We start from the raw sequence: 22,952 nt of genomic DNA on the forward strand, positions 1-22,952 counted from the left end.
TGTTTTTATTAAGCGAACATATTTACATTTCAATACAATCATTTTTTCATTTATTACCAAGTAATCATCGTTGTAATAATGGAAGAGGAATTATAAGTGGATCTGTATGTTGGTAACATTTTGTAAATAAAAATTTTAAGGAATATTAAGAAAATGTTTTAATACAACATATTGTTACGAAATTGTACTTGAATTCAAATGTAACGATTTTAACGGCTGATTTAAAAGTAGCAGAATGCTTTCAAATAACAGTGCTGTTATAGCAAACTGTAACATATCTGTGGGCATTATTAACATTGAATAAAAGCTTTCAGTTGACCATTGATCGTAAGTTGGCAACGCTGTTTGCTGCGACCGTATATTCGAATTCGAATATTCAGTTAAAGAACATTGTAGAAAGTACACCACAGATGGCGTATGTATTAGAAACCTCTAGACAGTTAAAGAGCAATCTAGAGTGCAGATGGCAGTGTTATAAATAGTGGCAGTGGTTGCAATCGTTAGTGAGTTTATCAGAGACGCTATTTGAATAAACATCAACTGAGTGCCTTAAAGTGTGCTGTATTTTAAAGTGAATTCGTGTACATTATAAAGTGTGTCTGTATTTCTGCGAATTTATAAACGTGTATAAAAAACATTGACTGACTATTTAATTCTGTGGTTGTTGTACATTTTAAATAAATAAAGAGTTGTTACAATTTTTAAACTACTAAACGGCTTTTATTTGCAATCAAAAGTATCCGGTTTATTTAAAGGAAATAAACCAACGTTTTGAAAAGGTTAAAACGTAACAATATACTGTAATTTAAACAAGTAAGACTGCTAAATGGTAGCTCTGAGTATAACAGGAGCTCAAAGATCTGCAGTAGATCACTGGACATTGATCTGAAGCTGCCTACATCAAAGAGGACTTGAGGGCCATTGGAAGGTAGCTAAAGTTTTCTGAAAGGATGGAGGGATGACTAAAATGTACCTATAGGTACAGTTATATATGAAGGCCGTTGCAGGTAAGGAAACTATAAATTTCTGAGTATTCGCTATGGATCAATCTTCTATATAAAATAATAATATTAAATAATTTTGCAGAAAAAATTAAGTAGGATTTAACTAATTATCTTTTTTTTGGCTGCCATCTCTTGTAGAGCATTCAATATTCGTTGCAAACAATTGTTCAAATTATATTCATACTCTATTTGAAATTTACAACATATTTCCTACAACAAAATGTACAACAGTTTAAACAACTTACAAATATTTTTCTATTTGCTACAGAAAGAGCAATAGCTAAAAAATAAAAGAAATACAAAGTTTTTCTAAGTAAGAAAATTTACACAAAAATAAACCTAAAGTTTATATTAAACTTTTATACAAGATAATCTTGGCTGGGTTTTGTTAAGGGAAAATCTTTTCTTCAACAAAAACCAACAAAAATCATTGAATTCATAGGATTTTTCTATGCCTCCTATGCTAGCATAGAAACACACAAAATACTAACAATTGTATATGTAAAAAACCCGATAGATTAAGGAATGGAATTTGCTGCTGTGAATTTATTAGAGACTAGGAACTGACCAAACTATGTGGTAGTTTGTGCATCCTCTGCATTACCAGTGGGTAATAAAGTAATGGGCCGGCTGCTACTTGCATGACAGGATTACATTGAAGTGGTAGCTTTCTCAAAATTTAATTTTACTTTAACTTATTGTTAATAAACTGCCACTTGAGTTTTATATCAAGTGCAAAGTTTTCAATTGTTACTTTTAAAACTGTAGGTTGGTTTTATACATATTTACTTACAAGTTGAGATGTATTTCAGGTATGTGTGACAGCTATTTCCGGTATTCCAAGTTAAAGTCAATGGTAGTAGTGTTGAATTTACATTTCAATGGTTGTATTGGTAGAATTTGATTTGAAAAGATATAGGAGTCATGCAAAAAAAAAAGTATTGCCAGCTCTTGAACAAAAGAATTTAGAAACTAAATAAAGAGATAATATCACTATGTGTAGTTTTTTGAGTCATGGAAATATAACCATATACGGACACCAATACGTGATAAAAGACCCGTGTCTTCCAGTTTTGCTCAAAGTCATGCACTTTTTGTATGGCCCCCAAAGATTTGGGGCCTCGGTGTCGTTTTTGCAAAAAAGTGATCATATTCTCAGACTCATATCTTGCAAACGCTTTGGAATTTTGATTTACTCTCTGAGGCAAAGTTGTAGCGCTTGTCATAAAGAACAAAAATTGTATATAAAATTAAATATAAAACCAAAACAACTTTATCTTCAAGATCAAAATCGCAAAAAACTTAAAAAAATTCGATTTTTTTTAACTTTTTTCCTTTGTTCAGGTCCATAGGTAGCAAACCGTTCAAAATTCAAGGAAACAATCAAGCACAAAAATGTACCTAAGATCTCAATAAACAACTTTCTAGAACATATGAACTTCCTAGGAATGATTCTTAACACCCTTTAGGTAGGTCAATATAAGTTAGTAAGAAAAAACTAAAGCATACTTTTAGGCAGCCATAAAAAAAATTATTTCGAATTTTTGTGAATTTGATCTTGAAAATTAAGTTTTTTTGATTTTATATGTTCACAATTTCTGTTCTTTATGACAAGGGCTACAACTTTGCCTCAGAGAATAAATCAAAATTCCTAAGAGTTTGCAAGATATGAGCCTGAGAAAATGATCACTTTTTTGCAAAAATGACACCGAGGCCCCAAATCTTTGGGGGCCCATAAACAATGTGCATGACTTTGGGCAAAACTGGGAGACACGGATCTTTTTTTTTTTGGTCTTTTATCACGTAGTGGTTTCCGTATGTGGCTATTTTATTTCGTGTTGTACTGTGTATTACAATATTATCACAAATCTTTCAGGAAATTAAATGGATTGAATTGGGAAATGACCAGAAATTTAAGTATATTTAAATTGTAAAATATTTAGTTAGTTTTGAAGGCCATTTTAACCCATTATTTATTCCTTAGTTTCCTTATTGGGCAACCCTTTCACTCTACCATTTGTTCACCCAAAATTCTATGCAAAATTCCAAGCCATTTACTCTACTTATATGTATGTTTTTACAATTCTATTCATATACTACATTTTTACATTAAAATTACACAAACCAACTTACTCTGCAACTCTATTGCATTTCAATAAAATGGCAAATGTTTACACAGGTTTTATTTAACTTCCCTTTTTATTTTCTGTTGAATTTCCTTTATCCTTTTCTCGAATACTTTCGCCAGTTTTTGCCATAAGAGAAGAACGAGTAGAACGAATGAAATAAAAAAAAAACTTTAAAATAAACTTTGTTGAGCATAAATAAACAAATTGTAATGGAGAATGAAACGTATTGAATTTTTATTTCTTTTAAGTTAATTTTGAAAATGTCAATTCAAAATGATGACAAGGTAAATTAAATACGTTTTTCTCTCTTTGGAAACTTATTGAAAACGTGACTGAATAGGTAGTGATTTAAAGCTTAATACATGCCTAAGTTAAAGGAAACTTACGATAATAAACTAGACGATAATGTTCAGGGCTATCAATCAGAGGGTTCAATTCCCGTATTAGGTTTATGTTTTTATGTATAAAAGATCTGTCACTTAAAAAGGCTTTGTCCAGAAGGGTGTTAATTTAAACTTTTTAGACAGTCTGTGGCACCAAAGAGTACTATGAGCAATAAGACGCAATGTTCAGTCCATTATAAAATCTAGGTAATAAATCCTAGGCTCCTTCATATATCATGCTAACACCGGAGATGAAAGTCTATCTTATCTAGAATCCTAAGACACTCCAAGAACCTAGGAAACTTTAATATCCATAATACCTGTTAAACTTAGGCTGCATATGAGTTTAGGTAACTACCTAACTTCTGAACAAATTAGAAAGAGAAAAATAAACTCAAAACTGCGACAATTACTAGAATTATTGAACTAGAACTGAACTAGAACTGAACTAGAACTGAACTAGAACTGAACTAGAACTGAACTAGAACTGAACTAGAACTGAACTAGAACTGAACTAGAACTGAACTAGAACTGAACTAGAACTGAACTAGAACTGAACTAGAACTGAACTAGAACTGAACTAGAACTGAACTAGAACTAGAACTGAACTAGAACTGAACTAGAACTGAACTAGAACTGAACTAGAACTGAACTAGAACTGAACTAGAACTGAACTAGAACTGAACTAGAACTGAACTAGAACTGAACTAGAACTGAACTAGAACTGAACTAGAACTGAACTAGAACTGAACTAGAACTGAACTAGAACTGAACTAGAACTGAACTAGAACTGAACTAGAACTGAACTAGAACTGAACTAGAACTGAACTAGAACTGAACTAGAACTGAACTAGAACTGAACTAGAACTGAACTAGAACTGAACTAGAACTGAACTAGAACTGAACTAGAACTGAACTAGAACTGAACTAGAACTGAACTAGAACTGAACTAGAACTGAACTAGAACTGAACTAGAACTGAACTAGAACTGAACCAGAGAACTACATATTTAGTCCCTTAAATACGCTTTAAATTGTGGGGTTTTTTTATTTTAAAAATAATCCGCAATCTATAGTTATCTTTAAATTTATTTTTGCTTCATTTTTGATACTTTTTACCGAGATTTTTATGACAAGTGTTTAGTTTTCGTCTGTAATTGACAGTTATTTGGCAGTTTGTTAAAACAAAATGTTCAAAATAATACAAGATATAACAAGCATGTTGATTAGAGTGCCTCTAAATTGTATGGAGAAAAATTGCATCTAGAATTCTTTTGATCTTAAGGATTTTTTATTAAAGGGTATTTAAGAGAAAACGTGTATGAACCTTGCGAATCCAACTGAGTCAAAATTAAATGATCTTTGATCTCTGGTAATACAGTCCCCCAACCTTAGATTTTTAAAGGTATACATATATGTTCCATAAGGATTAATTAGGGATTATTAAATTTCATTCATATTTAAAATTTTAAATTTGTGTTAAATTGTAAGTGTTTAAAATAAACTAACAGCTACCGTTATAGGTTTATCAGCTTGACAAATATAATATGCCTTCTGTTTACATATCCAATCGTTCATCTGATACTTATTCGCCACATGCCACAAATGTACACAATCCTCATTACCGCCCATATTGTCCGGTTGGCCAGCAGACCAATCGGCATATTTTACAGGTTCACCAGTATTATACCAAGAAAAAATACCTTCTGAGTCTTGATCAGAGCCTGACAACCACCACCAACGATCTAAGGGATATTTGTCAATCAAATAATTGGATAAAGTGGCAAATTCTTCTGCGGTTTCCAAAGATGCCAAATAACCGCCTAGGGTACGGCAAACCAAGAAGGCATTGTACCAACTAACCTAAAAAGAGATGAAAAGTAATATAAAAGATCTTAAAAGAAAAATCCAGTACCTTGCTTTGTCCAAAATAATAAAATTTATGGTCTACTCTTACAAATGGCTGTATATTTAGATTATCGGGAAAATCTATCAGAAATATATATTATTAATTGAACTATATAGATACAATTTAGAAGTTACATACCTTCCAAAATACTAGTGTCTACCTGGGGAGTACGACTGGTCAATACCATTGAAGTTCTAGTTCAGTTCTAGTTCAGTTCTAGTTCAGTTCTAGTTCAGTTCTAGTTCAGTTCTAGTTCAGTTCTAGTTCAGTTCTAGTTCAGTTCTAGTTCAGTTCTAGTTCAGTTCTAGTTCAGTTCTAGTTCAGTTCTAGTTCAGTTCTAGTTCAGTTCTAGTTCAGTTCTAGTTCAGTTCTAGTTCTAGTTCTAGTTCAGTTCTAGTTCAGTTCTAGTTCAGTTCTAGTTCAGTTCTAGTTCAGTTCTAGTTCAGTTCTAGTTCAGTTCTAGTTCAGTTCTAGTTCAGTTCTAGTTCAGTTCTAGTTCTAGTTCTAGTTCAGTTCTAGTTCAGTTCTAGTTCAGTTCTAGTTCAGTTCTAGTTCAGTTCTAGTTCAGTTCTAGTTCAGTTCTAGTTCAGTTCTAGTTCAGTTCTAGTTCAGTTCTAGTTCAGTTCTAGTTCAGTTCTAGTTCAGTTCTAGTTCAGTTCTAGTTCAGTTCTAGTTCAGTTCTAGTTCAGTTCTAGTTCAGTTCTAGTTCAGTTCTAGTTCAGTTCTAGTTCAGTTCTAGTTCAGTTCTAGTTCAGTTCTAGTTCAGTTCTAGTTCAGTTCTAGTTCAGTTCTAGTTCAAGTTCAGTTCTAGTTCAGTTCTAGTTCAGTTCTAGTTCAGTTCTAGTTCAGTTCTAGTTCAGTTCTAGTTCAGTTCTAGTTCAGTTCTAGTTCAGTTCTAGTTCAGTTCTAGTTCAGTTCTAGTTCAGTTCTAGTTCAGTTCTAGTTCAGTTCTAGTTCAGTTCTAGTTCAGTTCTAGTTCAGTTCTAGTTCAGTTCTAGTTCAGTTCTAGTTCAGTTCTAGTTCAGTTCTAGTTCAGTTCTAGTTCAGTTCTAGTTCAGTTCTAGTTCAGTTCTAGTTCAGTTCTAGTTCAGTTCTAGTTCAGTTCTAGTTCAGTTCTAGTTCAGTTCTAGTTCAGTTCTAGTTCAGTTCTAGTTCAGTTCTAGTTCAGTTCTAGTTCAGTTCTAGTTCAGTTCTAGTTCAGTTCTAGTTCAGTTCTAGTTCAGTTCTAGTTCAGTTCTAGTTCAGTTCTAGTTCAGTTCTAGTTCAGTTCTAGTTCAGTTCTAGTTCAGTTCTAGTTCAGTTCTAGTTCAGTTCTAGTTCAGTTCTAGTTCAGTTCTAGTTCAGTTCTAGTTCAGTTCTAGTTCAGTTCTAGTTCAGTTCTAGTTCAGTTCTAGTTCAGTTCTAGTTCAGTTCTAGTTCAGTTCTAGTTCAGTTCTAGTTCAGTTCTAGTTCAGTTCTAGTTCAGTTCTAGTTCAGTTCTAGTTCAGTTCTAGTTCAGTTCTAGTTCAGTTCTAGTTCAGTTCTAGTTCAGTTCTAGTTCAGTTCTAGTTCAGTTCTAGTTCAGTTCTAGTTCAGTTCTAGTTCAGTTCTAGTTCAGGTTCAAGTCTAGTTCTTGTTCAGTTCTAGTTCAGTTCTAGTTCAGTTCTAGTTCAGTTCTAGTTCAGTCCTAGTTCAGTTCTAGTTCAGTTCTAGTTCAGTTCTAGTTCAGTTCTAGTTCAGTTCTAGTTCAGTTCTAGTTCAGTTCTAGTTCAGTTCTAGTTCAGTTCTAGTTCAGTTCTAGTTCAGTTCTAGTTCAGTTCTAGTTCAGTTCTAGTTCAGTTCTAGTTCAGTTCTAGTTCAGTTCTAGTTCAGTTCTAGTTCAGTTCTAGTTCAGTTCTAGTTCAGTTCTAGTTCAGTTCTAGTTCAGTTCTAGTTCAGTTCTAGTTCAGTTCTAGTTCAGTTCTAGTTCAGTTCTAGTTCAGTTCTAGTTCAGTTCTAGTTCAGTTCTAGTTCAGTTCTAGTTCAGTTCTAGTTCAGTTCTAGTTCAGTTCTAGTTCAGTTCTAGTTCAGTTCTAGTTCAGTTCTAGTTCAGTTCTAGTTCAGTTCTAGTTCAGTTCTAGTTCAGTTCTAGTTCAGTTCTAGTTCAGTTCTAGTTCAGTTCTAGTTCAGTTCTAGTTCAGTTCTAGTTCAGTTCTAGTTCAGTTCTAGTTCAGTTCTAGTTCAAGTTCAGTTCTAGTTCAGTTCTAGTTCAGTTCTAGTTCAGTTCTAGTTCAGTTCTAGTTCAGTTCTAGTTCAGTTCTAGTTCAGTTCTAGTTCAGTTCTAGTTCAGTTCTAGTTCAGTTCTAGTTCAGTTCTAGTTCAGTTCTAGTTCAGTTCTAGTTCAGTTCTAGTTCAGTTCTAGTTCAGTTCTAGTTCAGTTCTAGTTCAGTTCTAGTTCAGTTCTAGTTCAGTTCTAGTTCAGTTCTAGTTCAGTTCTAGTTCAGTTCTAGTTCAGTTCTAGTTCAGTTCTAGTTCAGTTCTAGTTCAGTTCTAGTTCAGTTCTAGTTCAGTTCTAGTTCAGTTCTAGTTCAGTTCTAGTTCAGTTCTAGTTCAGTTCTAGTTCAGTTCTAGTTCAGTTCTAGTTCAGTTCTAGTTCAGTTCTAGTTCAGTTCTAGTTCAGTTCTAGTTCAGTTCTAGTTCAGTTCTAGTTCAGTTCTAGTTCAGTTCTAGTTCAGTTCTAGTTCAGTTCTAGTTCAGTTCTAGTTCAGTTCTAGTTCAGTTCTAGTTCAGTTCTAGTTCAAGTTCAGTTCTAGTTCAGTTCTAGTTCAGTTCTAGTTCAGTTCTAGTTCAGTTCTAGTTCAGTTCTAGTTCAGTTCTAGTTCAGTTCTAGTTCAGTTCTAGTTCAGTTCTAGTTCAGTTCTAGTTCAGTTCTAGTTCAGTTCTAGTTCAGTTCTAGTTCAGGTTCAAGTCTAGTTCTTGTTCAGTTCTAGTTCAGTTCTAGTTCAGTTCTAGTTCAGGTTCAAGTCTAGTTCTTGTTCAGTTCTAGTTCAGTTCTAGTTCAGTTCTAGTTCAGTTCTAGTTCAGTCCTAGTTCAGTTCTAGTTCAGTTCTAGTTCAGTTCTAGTTCAGTTCTAGTTCAGTTCTAGTTCAGTTCTAGTTCAGTTCTAGTTCAGTTCTAGTTCAGTTCTAGTTCAGTTCTAGTTCAGTTCTAGTTCAGTTCTAGTTCAGTTCTAGTTCAGTTCTAGTTCAGTTCTAGTTCAGTTCTAGTTCAGTTCTAGTTCAGTTCTAGTTCAGTTCTAGTTCAGTTCTAGTTCAGTTCTAGTTCAGTTCTAGTTCAGTTCTAGTTCAGTTCTAGTTCAGTTCTAGTTCAGTTCTAGTTCAGTTCTAGTTCAGTTCTAGTTCAGTTCTAGTTCAGTTCTAGTTCAGTTCTAGTTCAGTTCTAGTTCAGTTCTAGTTCAGTTCTAGTTCAGTTCTAGTTCAGTTCTAGTTCAGTTCTAGTTCAGTTCTAGTTCAGTTCTAGTTCAGTTCTAGTTCAGTTCTAGTTCAGTTCTAGTTCAGTTCTAGTTCAGTTCTAGTTCAGTTCTAGTTCAGTTCTAGTTCAGTTCTAGTTCAGTTCTAGTTCAGTTCTAGTTCAGTTCTAGTTCAGTTCTAGTTCAGTTCTAGTTCAGTTCTAGTTCAGTTCTAGTTCAGTTCTAGTTCAGTTCTAGTTCAGTTCTAGTTCAGTTCTAGTTCAGTTCTAGTTCAGTTCTAGTTCAGTTCTAGTTCAGTTCTAGTTCAGTTCTAGTTCAGTTCTAGTTCAGTTCTAGTTCAGTTCTAGTTCAGTTCTAGTTCAGTTCTAGTTCAGTTCTAATTCAGTTCTAGTTCAGTTCTAGTTCAGTTCTAGTTCAGTTCTAGTTCAGTTCTAGTTCAGTTCTAGTTCAGTTCTAGTTCAGTTCTAGTTCAGTTCTAGTTCAGTTCTAGTTCAGTTCTAGTTCACTTCTAGTTCATTTCTAGTTCAGGTTCTAGTCTAGTTCTTGTTCAGTTCTAGTTCTCTTAAGTTTTGTTTTATATGTTTTTCTTTTTGTATTTATTGGATTATAAAGCCAAATTAAATATAAATAAAAATTTAATTTTAATACTTGCCTGAAAATATTATTGTGTGACAATTGTTTAACATTTTCCCATAAATCAAATCAACACTTTGCCAGCAATTTACTCTTGTGGCCTTTAAAATTTCAATGAATGTTCACAAAATCTATAAATAAAATTCAATTTAATATCCAAACAAATTCAAAATCCAAAATGCAATTGTAGATATGATGTAGCTGTTTATGTGTGTCACCAGAGGTCATAATAACATTTGTATTTTCGAATATATTTCTCAATGTACAGAGTTAGACAAATCATAAGGTTAGAACAATTAATTATACAAAATATTATACATGCCACAGTTCAAAAATATGTATACAAATCAATGGAAACAACCAACAATTCGCATCTTATGAATAGAAATTCTTTTCAAATATTCATACATATTTAGCAAATCAGAAATAAATTCGCAAACATATGTTTTTAACAGAAAATCTCATTTCTTAGTTGGTAACTAAAGGGGAGAATATGAATATAAAGTGTATAGAACAGTGGTCGGCTCAAGGAGAATACTTATTAATATAATTCTCTCTTTTTTTAATACACTGCAGATTAAATGTTGGACATGAACTGACACCTTATTTTAAGCAAAAAATATGTGCCTTCGTCCCCTGTTGCTTCGTCCCCTGTTGCTTGTGCGAGCAGACAATGAAGGTAATATTAATTCTTCTAATTGTTTGAGAATGAACAAAATGTTGTTTAAGAAATTAAATTTCATAACGATATTAATTATTGTAAGAAAATTATGAATGTTTAAGGCATTTGATGAGGGGGACCTTGTATGGGGACTAAGGACAAACGTTGTCCGATTTTTACAGTATAATTTCAGAGTACTTAGAGCTAATTTGTGCAACGTTTTATTAGGATTGCCGCATAATCAACATATTTATAACAACTCAAACAGTAATATGGGGGGAAATTTGTATGGGGGCTAGGAATTCAATTGGAAATGGTGTTGCGAGTACATAGAATTATTAATTTTTAATTCTTAAAACAACAATTATAATTTTTCATGTTAATTTTCAGGCTCATTCCTATTTCATTCTTGATTTTACTTAATACAAACTTAAAACTTTGTTTATATTTGTCTTTAAAAAAACCGTTTAAAACTTCTTAATGCTGGATTTGCGTGTTCCAATTGTGGCAACATTTTCATGCGTAAACACAGTGATAAGACAGTTTATTTGACAAAAACCAAATAAAATAAAAAGTAGCAGAAGATTATAGCAGAAAAAATACTTTGGCAGACACTAAGACATCATAGTATAGAAAGCAGTTTATTTAAAAGGATGATGAGATTTTCTACCAGCAAAGATTTTCTATTAAGATGAAGCATGAAATTGATATGAGAGGGATTTAGCAGAAAATGCTGGAAATTATCACAGCAAAATAAACAAGCACACACCTCAAAGAGTTTTAAAATAATAAAAAAAGAAAAGAATCTTAAGATTTTATTACCAAACAATTTTGTATTAAAACAAAGCAAATTTTTAAGTATTTTATTTTTTCTGCCCCTTTTCTGGTTTCTTTTCTTCTGGCTTTTTGATTTGGGGCTTAATAATTTCCATTTCCAGCATTTCTTCATACAAAACTTTGCCTATAGTTGTGGGATTATTGGTTACTACCACATTGGCATCTTTTAGGGCGGCTATTTTATCCATGGCTCCTCCTTTGCCACCCGAAATAATGGCACCCGCATGACCCATACGCCTGCCAGCAGGGGCTGTTAGACCAGCTATAAAAGCAGCTACGGGCTTGGGAGGATCGCCACAATTGTTCTCATTTAAGAAATCAGCCGCCTTTTCCTCTGCATCTCCACCTATTTCACCTATCATTACAATGCCTTTGCAGGCGGAATCCTTCAAGAATATCTCCAAACAATCTATAAAATTAGTGCCATTAAAGGGATCACCACCCAGACCCACACACAAGGTTTGACCCAAACCATAATGAGTAGTTTGATTAACCGCTTCATAGGTCAAGGTACCCGAGCGTGATACTATTCCAATCATCCCCCGTTTGTGTATGACAGCCGGCATTATGCCTATTTTACATTGTTCGGGTGCTATAATACCTGGACAGTTGGGACCCACCAAACGTGATCTTTCTTGGGTAAGCAAAGCCTGCTTCACCTTAACCATTTCATGCTGGGGTATACCTTCAGTAATGCACACTATTAAGGGTATTTCTGCCTTAATAGCCTCCATTATGGCTCCGGCTGCGGCTGGAGGTGGTACATAAATCACTGTGGCGTGAGGACAAGTAGCCTTTTTAGCCTCCTCTACCGATTTAAATACGGGCAAATCTAAATGTTTAGTACCAGCCTTTTTGGGAGAAACACCACCCACAATTTTAGTGCCATAGGCTATTGCCTCCTTGCAATGGAAAGTGGCCTGTTTGCCCGTAAATCCCTGGCATATAACTTTGGATTCTTTGGTTATGCATAGATTCTTAAGGGTTTCATGGTAAGCTTCCTCGCAAATGAAACGATAAATGTTCAAATTTATGGTTGTAGGCAATTTAAAAAGATTTGGTTTTATTAAGAAGCGTAGTTTTGATATAAGGGCCATGTTTTCACCAAGATCCTGTTCAATTTGTTTTTAATTGTTTTGTTTTATGAGAAATATTTATTTTTCTTTTTGTTTGAAAATTATAAAACTAGCTGTCACAATAATTGTGTTTGAATGAAGGTTTTTCAAACTGTAAGTTTTGAAAGAAAGTTTCGAGTTTTATAGGGGGCATTTCATTTCTAACTTTTGCAACAGTATTGCGCTGTATAAATGTTTTCTTTGTACAAGACTAATAGCTATAGAAATTGGAATATTAAATTTAAAGTAAGAAATCGTCAACTCTGTCACTGATTCCGCTACTACAGATCAACCTTTATCTGATTAAGACTGCAGCACAAGTTCCAATGTAATAACTATTAAAATATTGTTACGAAATTGTACATGAATTCAAATATAACGATTTTAAGGGCTGATTTAAAAGTAGCATAATGCTTTCAAATAACAGTGCTGTATTAGCAAACTGTAACATATCTGCGGGCATTATTAAATAAAAGCTTTCAGTTGATTTGATCGTAAGTTAGCAACGCTGTATTCGAATTCGAATATTCAGTTAAAGAACATTGTAGAAAGTACACCACAGATGGTGTATGTATTAGTAAGATCTATAATATTCGAACTTTGACAGTTAAAGAGCAATCTAGAGTGCAGATGGCAGTGTTATAAATAGTGGCAGAGGTTGCAGTCGTGAGTGAGTTTATAAGAGCCGCTTTTCGAATAAACATCAACTGAGTGCCTTAAAGTGTGTTGTGTTTTTCAAGTAAATTCGTGTACATTATAAATTGTGTCTGTATTTCTGAGAATTTATAAAAGTGTATAAAACCATTGAGTGGCTATTTAATTCTGTTGTTGTTGTACATTTTAAATAAATAAAGAGTTGTTACAATTTTTAAACTACAAAACGGCTTTTATTTGCATTCAAAAGTATCCGGTTTATTTAAATTAAATAAACCAGCGTTTTGAAAAGGTTAAAATATAACAATATATTAAGATAGACTTTGCTTTGTTCCAAGAACCTTATAAAATGTTTATGAAATGACTGGGTCTCGATCGAGAACTAGTATTTTATCACAAGGAATTAAATTACTGAATATGCAATACCATCACCAATTCTAGTTCAGCCTCTAGTTCAGGTTCTAGTTCAGGTTGTAGTTCAAGTTCTAGATTATGTTCTAGTTGAGGTTCTATTTGAGGTCCTTTTTAAGGTTCTAGTTCAGGCTTAAATTCAGGTTCTATTTCAGGTTCTAGTTTGGGTTCTAGTTAAGGTTTTAGTTCAGGTTTTAGTTTAGGTTCTAGATCAGGTTCAGGTTTTAGTTCAGGTTCTAATTCAAGTTCTAGTTCGGGATCTAGTTCAAGTTCTAGGTCAGGTTCTAGTTCAGGTTCTAGTTGAGGTTCTATTTGAGGTTCTATATGAGGTTCTAATTGAGGTTTTATAAGGTCCTCGTTCAGACTCTAGTTCAGGTTCTATTTCAGGTTCTAGTTCAGGTTCTAGTTCTAGTTTAGGTTCTAGTTCAGGTTTTAGTTCAGGTTCTAGTTCATGTTCTAGTTCAGGTTCTATTTGAGGTTCTAGTTCAGGCTTTAGTTTAGGTTCTAGTTCAGGATCTAGTCCTGGTTCCACTTCAGGTTCCAGTTCAGGTTCTAGTTCAGGTTCTAGTTTAGGTACTAGTTCGGGATATAGTCCTGGTTCCACTTCAGTTTCTAGTTCAGGTTCTTGTTCAGGTTCTAGTTCAGGTTCTAGTTTGGGTTCTATATAAGGTTCTAGTTCAGGCTCTAGTTCTGGTTCTAGTTCAGGTTCTAGTTCAGGTTCTAGTTCAGGTTCTTGTTCAGGTTCTAGTTCAGGTTCTAGTTTGGGTTCTATTTAAGGTTCTAGTTCAGGCTCTAGTTTTGGTTCTAGTTTGGGTTCCAGTTCGAGTTCTAGTTCAGGTTATAATTCAGGTTATAGTTCAGGTTCCTGATCAGGTTCTATTTGAGGTTTTATTTAAGGTTCTAGTTCAGGCTTTAGTTCATGTTCTAGCTTAGGTTCTAGTTCAGGTTCTAGTTTAGGTTATAGTTCAGGATCTAGTCCTGGTTCCACTTCAGGTTCCAGTTCAGGATCCAGTTCAGGTTCTTTTTCAGGTTCTATTTAAGGTTCTATTTCAGGCTCTAGTTCTAGTTCTGGTTCTAGTTATAGTTCAGGTTCTTGTTTAGGTTCTAGATCAGGTTCCAGTTCAGGTTCTAGTTCAGGTTCTAGTTCAGGTTCTTGTTAAGGTTCTAGTTCATGTTCTAGTTGAGGTTCTATTTGAGGTTCTATTTAAGGTTCTACTTCAGGCTTTAGTTCAGGTTATAGTTAAGGTTATAGTTCAGTATCTAGTCCTGGTTCCACTTCAAGTTCTAGTTCAGGTTCTAGTTTGGGTTCTATTTAAGGTTCTAGTTCAGGGTCTAGTTCTGGTTCTAGTTCAGGTTCTTGTTCAGGTTCTAGTTCAGGTTCTAGTTTGGGTTCTATTTAAGGTTCTAGTTCAGGCTCTAGTTCTGGTTCTAGTTTGGGTTCCAGTTCGAGTTCTAGTTCAGGTTATAGTTCAGGTTCCAGATCAGGTTCTATTTGAGGTTTTATTTAAGGTTCCACTTCAGGTTATAGTTCTGGTTTTAGTTCAGGTTCTAGTTTAGGTTCTAGATCAGGTTCAGGTTTTAGTTCAGGTTCTAGTTCAGGCTCCAGTTCAGGTTCTAGTTCAGGTTTTAGTTCAGGTTTATGTTCAGGTTTTAGTTCAGGCTCTATGAGTGGTGCAAAAATATGAGTGATCACAGATCGATAAATATGGGTGATCACAGATCGAGCTCCTTTTCTTGATTAAACGCTTATTGCCCACTTATTAGCGAATTTAGATATTTTAAGTTTTTATATAAAAAATTGATTTTTGTTCAGAAATATGAATGATCACAGATCGAGCTCCTTTTCTTGATTAAACGCTTATTGGCCAAGTTACTAACGATTTTAGATATTTTGAGTTTTTATATTAAAAAATCGATTTTTGTTCAGAAATCGAGCTTATTGGCCAATTACTAATGATTTAAGAATTGTGAGTTTTTATATAAAAAATCGATTTTTGTTCAGAATTATGGGCGATCACAGATCGAGCTTCTTGTCTTGATTAAACTCTTATTGGCCAAGTTATTAACGATTTTAGATATTGTGAGTTTTTATATAAAAAAATCGACTTTTGTTGACAAATATGAGTGATCACAGATCGAGCTTCTTTTCTGGATTATTGGTCAAGTTATTAATGAATTTAGATATTTTGATTTTTTATATAAAAAATTGAATTTTGTTCAGAAATATGCGACATGATAACGTCTGTCGGGTCAGCTAGTGAATAATAAAATTGGAATTTTGCTCATAATAACTAAATCTTACTAAAAATAAATTTAGTATGCCCAAATTTAATTTGTTTTTCAAATTTAATAAACTTTCCTTAAACCATAACTCCTTGACAATTTTATCCTCTTGTTAGTAATTCATATTTTCATTATTTAAAATAATTGCATATCTACACTTGTTGCTTTAACATCATTAACCATTGCCTACTTTAAGGATTTTCAAAATAAACTCAACATTTTACAATACGAATTTTACACATGCTTAAGTAATTAATATTAATATTACATTTAATTAAATATTTAATAATTAATTTCAACAAAATTCTAAATATAAGCTTAACCATTAAACTAGTTGAAATTTCAAGAAAGGTATACTTATTTATTATAGCGTATACTTGTAAACATAAATGGTAGATTTCATTATTATTAATGAATGTAATATACAAGCTACAATAAACAAATAAATATGGTTTTCTAATGCACAAACTCTTATTGTAGGCACTTGTAAGTATGCTCTACAACTTGTATGTGCCAACAGCCTAAAAGTGTGCATTCAAAATATGGAATGTATGTAGATACTTGTGTAGTAAGTGTTAAATGAATTCTACCTAAAATAAACTCTCTTGTGCATGTGCATGTGGGTGTGGATGAGGGTTTTTATTGCCTGTACAAACACTTTTATAGACTCTTGTAGGTGTTGTGTTGCATGATTCTGCAGTTGTCCAGGACGAAGAGTTTGGTATGTGATGTGATATAGCATTTAATGTTTAATATAGAGTATGTGTGGCTAAAAACCACATAAATACCCAAACAAACAAATACTTTAAAAAATTGTGGTTTTAATGCATTTTCATTATTTAGAACAATTTTAAGAAACAACAGATACACTCACATAGGAAATTTATTGTGTTTGTAGGTGTTGCCTATTTTGGGGCGCTACAATGGGCAAAGTGTTTTATTTTGCCTAAACTGATCTTGTTGTTATCAAACAAAAAGATTGGTTTGGCTTCTATAACTGGCTTAACATCCAATATGAACAACTGAGGTGTGATTGAGTAGATATCGTCCCAGTTATCAAGTAAATACAATTTTTTAAACTAAGTGTAAAGGTGCTTATAAATTCGACCCTGCTTTTTACAGCAATTCTTTTTCTACATTTCATTTTCATTTCGTATTTATATAAATTTACTGGTTGTTTTCTTTTTCGCTCTCAAACTAATGGTAAATACCACCCTTCTCCAAACTAGAATTCATGTATTTTTTAACAAATTAAGATACATTAGAGAAGTGATGTGCAAAAAGCATAAACATGACAACAATAACAAAACGATATAGACTTTAAAACGTAAAAGAAAAACTCCACTTTAGTTAAATAAAAAGCTTGTCAGCCTGTATGCAGAACTAGTAAATATTGTAGATGGTGTGAAGCAGGGCCTGGTAAGTATACTACAATTTTAGATGAGTAATAGTAAATAAGCAATTAAACTAAAACGTTTTTGCAATGAAGAATATTTTAAAATAAAAAATAGCAAAGAAGCAAATAGGAAAATTGTTAGAAGAAGCAATCAATTATTACAACTTTTATATTTATTACAGATCCAAAACTTTTGAGGCTAATGGAGGAAAAGTTAATCTTTCAGAGTTGAAGGTTATCACTTGAATTAAGCTTGTCATATATCAAAGCACTATCTCTCATCTAAAAAAATGCTTCTGCAAAAGCTTTAACAAAAAATTCTAAGCAAGGAATAACTATTTTTAAACCAATTACATTTATTTTTCATCCAAAAATTTAATATACCCTAAAAAACTGTTTTACTCAATAAAGCTTTTGCATTAAAAAAAGCTTATTCACAAAATTGGTTTTACAAAACTTTTTTTTTTACCAAAAAAATTAGTTTTAAAGCTTTTTTTCTAACCAAATAAAAAGCTTCTTTAACATACTAAAAAAGCTTTTTAAAAAAGAATACATTTCACCAAGCTTTTCTAATCTATCTATATATGAATATAAAAATGAAATGGTCCATGTATGTAATGACATCACGTGAGAACGGATGAAGCGATTTGGCAGATTTTTTTTTATTCGATTCGAAATTTTCAGGAGAAAAAAATGAAAAAAAAAAAATATTTTTTGAAGAACTATTTTGGCTGGAATTCTAGAATAAAACAAATTGAACTTAAAGGGTTCATTTACACTTGCATTACACTTCAGTTCAATAGCCTTCTCCAGTGAAAACACTATTTTAAGGTTTTTTTTGGTTAAAACAAAAAAGCATTATCACTAAAGCTTTTCAAAAAAGCTTTTTATCTCAAAAAATGTTTTATGAAAAAACCGGTTAACCGTCATACATATGTATGTATTTATTTTACATGTGTGTAAGTATACTTTATTTATTTTATTATGTGTTCCTCATACGTCACCACATTCAATTTTAAATTCCTCAAACTAAATAACCATTGCATACTTTTTGGGTTGCACCAACTTATGTTTAAAACGTATGATAACTATTTAATTCTGATAATAAGTATACGTCACCGGGTAAGCACTTACATACTTTTAAGTAGCTATTATGTAGCATAATTTTGGGATAAATTGAAAAAAAAACACTAGGCGTATGATTGATATTTAACTCACATACATACATATGTAATATTTTCTACACATATACATATTATGTGTATGTGTAGAAAATATAAAATGTCCTATAAACTATACACTGCTTTAAAGTTTGTAGTTTTAAGTAGTCAGTAATGGTTAATATTAAATAACTATAAATAGGCCATTTTATATTTTAATGAAAAATTACACTCTGCTACAAAATGATACTTTTTGTCAGAACTTGAAAAGCCACCTGTGGAGGTTGTAGGCCTAGGTGAGGACATACTAAAACCCTTTTCAATGATTTTGAAACACCCTCTAAATTTTTAGTTATTTTGAAAAAACTGTTTTAGGGTAGGTCGTAGTACTTTAGTACCTCTAACTCACACAGTTTCAGACCGATTTCAAAATTTTAAACAATTATAGTTAGGTAGAGAATTAACCTATCTATAGTTTTTTTTTTCTATTCATATGGGCTTGGGGCGAAAATACTAAAAAAGGTGTTAATGAAAAGTTGAATAACTTTTACAATTTTCATCCGATTTGAATTATTAAAACGATGGTTTGTTAAGAACTAAATTTCCTTAATACATTGGTATAAATTTGTATAAGTTTCCATATCAAAATAAGCAATGAAAAGCGATTAAAATCAAAAAAGTTGATAAATTTTGTTTTTCTTTTAGATATTCTTAACAAAAACAATACTTATAACTAACAAATAATAAAAAATGCACGTAATTTTAAAGCGTCATCAGTTTTCTTTTTAAGCCGATTAAAAAATTTAAAGTCGGACAGAGACTGACTGAGTTACAGATCGATAACTTCACGGACATAACTGAAAACGGTTTTTTTCAGAATAACTTCTGAATTTGAGGGTGTTTTGGAAATTTTTTGACACAATTTATAATATAATCAGCAAGACCAATAACCCACGCTGGGTCGTTTTCCAAGTTTTTTTCCATCGTAGCACCGTGTTATTATCTAAGTCAAATGGAATTCAGTATAAATATGTTACTAAATATATAATACTTGTTTTAATTATTGGTTTATTCATTATATTTCAAATGTAAATCAATTTTTTAATTAAATATTTGTTAATTTTAAGATTTATTATCATCTTGACTTTCTGATATTAAACAAAAAAAGGACTTATAAGATGCAAATGCACTTCTTCTTAGCTGTGATTATTTGTGATTATAAATAATACCAAATAATTATAAATAATAAATATTTCAAACCATGGATTTTAGCACGTTTTAAGTCTCTCCTGTAATATTTCTGAAAAGGACTTTGTACACTAAGCTAACGAAATGAATAATAAATTAAAATTTTAAGAACGAAACACATTAATGAAGTCAAATTTATTGAAAGAAGGTATGTACATTAAATTCAATTTAACGTTTGGTAAAATCATCACTAAGTTTATAATGAATTATTATTAAGATTAAGCTTAACTTCTAGAATTATGCGGAATTTAATTTTTAATAGCTTCATTATGTGCAATTTATTCTGAAAACTTTTTTTCAGTAATCTTGTCGTTATTTAGAATCATTGTAATTCTTAAAAATTTTAATCTAAAGAGGTTTGTATTGTAAATCAGCAGTTTAGGTTTCAAATCAGAACAGTAATGTGTATACAATGAATAGAAAAAAATGCACAAAAACATGAGATTTATTAATTTTAGTCCCAAATATTAAAAACCGGTTAACCGAAAATCAACATTTTAAATTAACCGGTTCACAAAAAACCGAGATATCGATGGCAACCGGTTTATAAACTCTATTCTGAAACGCACAAACAATCTATCGCACGTTGAAATCGATGGAACACATTCACCATAAGTTTTGGTGAGCAATTAGTGTCCTTCAGTGGCAATTGTTTTCAAATTAAAGAAGTAAAGCAAAATTTCACGCATATGACGATTCGTTGGTACAAAATTCACCATTCTCGAAGCAAAAAAAAAAAAATTTCAAAAAAGCTTTTTAATTCAAAAAATGCTTTAATTAAAAAAAAAATTCCAAAATAAAGCTTTTAAAAAAACGATTTCACAAAAGCATTTTTAACAAAAAATAGTTTTAAAGCTTTTGGGATAATTTTTTTTTGTTCACAAAACAATATTTTCATTAATAAACGTTTTTTGGAGAAAAAAAAAAATAAAAAAAATTTTAATTAAAAAAAGGAAAGGGTTTCCTTTTCATTAGAATAAATATTTTCTCAAACAAAAGCTATTTAAATTTAATTATTTTTCAAAATAATACCTTCACTAAAATTGTTTGCCCTAAAAAAGGTATTTCCAATAAGCTTTTTCTATCGGGGTTGTCATAGAATCCAATCATTGTCGGAATCGGTTTTGAAAACGACATAAAAAGTAAATTGGTCTCGTGAAATCAAAAGTTATCGGTTTTATATTCGATCTAGAATTAAATTATTTATCGATTAAACAAAAAATTACAAGTCAATTGTACCTTTTTGTAGTTTTCAAAACCGATTTCGGCAATGATTGGATTCTATGACAACCCCGACTAAAACATTTCTAAAAATAAGTAAGAGAGCTATATTTAGCGGTGCCAAATATCACCAAATTATACTTTAAAATAAAAATTTTAAATATTTTTAGGTGAACAAAATTTATTTTTTTTGTTGAAATTTTTTTAGGGCAAAAAACTAAAAATTCTGTTTTAATTTAATTTCTTCAAAATTTTTTCTTGGAAATATGTATTTATCATTAATATCCATATTATCTATGGTGTAATTTTTGCAAAAAAGTTATCATTTTCTCAGGCTCATAGTTTGCAAACCGTTCAGAATATTGATTTTCTCTCTGAAGCAAAGTTGTAGCCCTTATCATAAAGAACAAAAATTATGAACATATAAAATCAAAAAAACTTCATGTTCAAGATCAAAATCGCAAAAAAACTTTAAGAAATTCAAAATTGAGAAATAATTTTTTTTAATGCTGCCTAAAAGTATGCTTTAGTTTATCATAATTTAATAGTTTATGACCTTTAGTTTTCTCTTACTAACTTATATGTTGTTAAGAATCATTCCTAGGTAGTTAATATGTTCCAGAAAGTTGTTTATTGAGATCTTAGGTACATTTTTGTAGTTGATTGTTTCCTTGCATTTTGAACGGTTTGTTAACTATGGACCTGAACAGGGAAAAAATATAAAAAAATCGAATTTTTTAAATTTTTTTTGCGATTTTGATCTTGAAGATGAAGTTTTGTTGATTTCGTATGTTCACAATTTGTTGTTCTTTATGATAAGGGCTACAATTTTGCCTCAGAGAGTAAATCAAAATTCCGCACTGTTTGCAAGATATGAGCCTGAGAATGTTATCACTTTTTTGCAAAAATGATACCGAGGCCCCAAACCTTTGGGGGGGGGGTGTTCATAAAAAGTGCATGACTATTTTGTCTTTTATCACGTATGGCTATATTTCCATGACTTAAAAAAAATTATTTTTGTAAATAATCGTTAAAATACCGTTAAAATACCGTTACCTTTCTTACCGCGCTACCTTTAATTGTTTACCGTTTTAAACCTGGCCAAAAATAGATTTTTCGTAAAACTTTTCAAATTTATAATTATACTGCCATTTCCTACTGGCTCCTTTGCTTTTAAAACGTAGTTTATATTTATTCTTACAGTCCTCCAATTTACCAACAAAAATTTTACAATTCGAAATTTTAAAAGCATTTCTTTAATATTCGACTACATACTTTACTTTACTTCTATACCCCCCCAGCAATATAAACATATAAAATCTACAAATCTTTATTGTGGTTTTATTTACCTGTAAAAAAGCACACCACATCTTTACTCCCTTCCCAATCTACTGCGCCCCGATTTCAAACAATTCAAATGTTCTGCTTCATTTCAATTTTCCAATGCAGACGACATTTTGTCGACATCATTGCCATCGTCATTTATATCATGAGGTTTTCTACTTGAATTTCTCCAGACATTGTCTTTGATTATTGTTGCAACATTTTAGTTTGGAAACATGTGGTTTTAAAACAGAAACACTCGCACTATAGTATACAATCAACCAACAGCCAGCCAGCCAGATACCAACATTTACATATTGTGGTAACAATTTAAAGGTAACAACATTTTCACCCCAATCATATACACAAAAATAAACAAACAACTGTAACATGTACATACGTTGTTTTTGCGAACGTTACACTGTAATCATTAGAAATCTTGCAATCAATGGCAAGGCAGTCCTTGCCAAAACAGCAGTAGTTGTGTAAAGTGTCATAAGCAGAATATCTGGAATTGGGGAATGAGATACAAGTAAATACTGGAATATTTTATTTTCATGATTTAAAAATGAAATTGTCTAAGAATTTAATAATGAAATTCCTCCAACTCTTATGCTTTTTGCAAAACTTGGGTTCGAAGGAAAAGTGAGTTGAAATAGTTTCAGTGGAAATAATTTGATTTTTCATTAAATTTTGTTCGACAAAATTTACATAATCTTGGAATTAATGAAAATTTTTTATATTGGACAACTTGACGTATGATTAATATTTAATACAAGGTTGTTTTCAAGAATCCTCAATAACATGAAAACTGTTGAAGAAAAATTTAGTTTTTAAAAGGAATTTATTACAATATAAATTGGCCACTTTATATTGTAAATACTTAAATAAATCTAAATGTTAACTTGTGGAAATTTAGTTTTGTAAATTTCTAATTATTCGGCATACCGGACGTATGATTAATATTAATTTAAAGGCTGTTTTGCAGAACAAAACATTTTAATTTTTAAATTAAATTTTGTAGAAAACATACCATTTAATGAGAAACAAGAGTCGAATACTTAAATAAATCCAGAAATGATTGCAATTGAGGAAAGGAAAAAGTAATTTTTGGATCATTGTCATTCACTTCTTAACTCCTGGTTATACTTGACAAATA

At 31.6% G+C, this 22,952-nt stretch overlaps 2 protein-coding genes across 2 annotated transcripts; both read right to left on the minus strand.

The window, feature by feature from the left end:
* Positions 1-4,994: 4,994 nt before the first annotated feature.
* Positions 4,995-5,611, minus strand: LOC135957508 (C-type lectin 37Da-like). The gene is made up of 3 exons (XM_065508269.1): positions 5,563-5,611; positions 5,431-5,504; positions 4,995-5,378 (listed from the first exon to the last, which is right to left on the minus strand). Exons 1-3 carry the CDS (start codon positions 5,609-5,611, stop codon positions 5,010-5,012), a joined length of 492 nt encoding a protein of 163 aa, XP_065364341.1. The 3' UTR covers positions 4,995-5,009.
* A 5,397-nt stretch (positions 5,612-11,008) lies between these two features.
* Positions 11,009-12,175, minus strand: LOC135958658 (succinate--CoA ligase [ADP/GDP-forming] subunit alpha, mitochondrial-like). Its single transcript, XM_065509551.1, has one exon. The coding sequence runs from the start codon at positions 12,077-12,079 to the stop codon at positions 11,009-11,011; it is 1,071 nt and encodes a 356-aa protein (XP_065365623.1). The 5' UTR covers positions 12,080-12,175.
* Positions 12,176-22,952: the final 10,777 nt, after the last annotated feature.

The sequence above is a fragment of the Calliphora vicina genome, chromosome 4 (genome assembly GCF_958450345.1).
Source record: "Calliphora vicina chromosome 4, idCalVici1.1, whole genome shotgun sequence".
Taxonomy (NCBI): Eukaryota; Metazoa; Arthropoda; class Insecta; order Diptera; family Calliphoridae; genus Calliphora; species Calliphora vicina.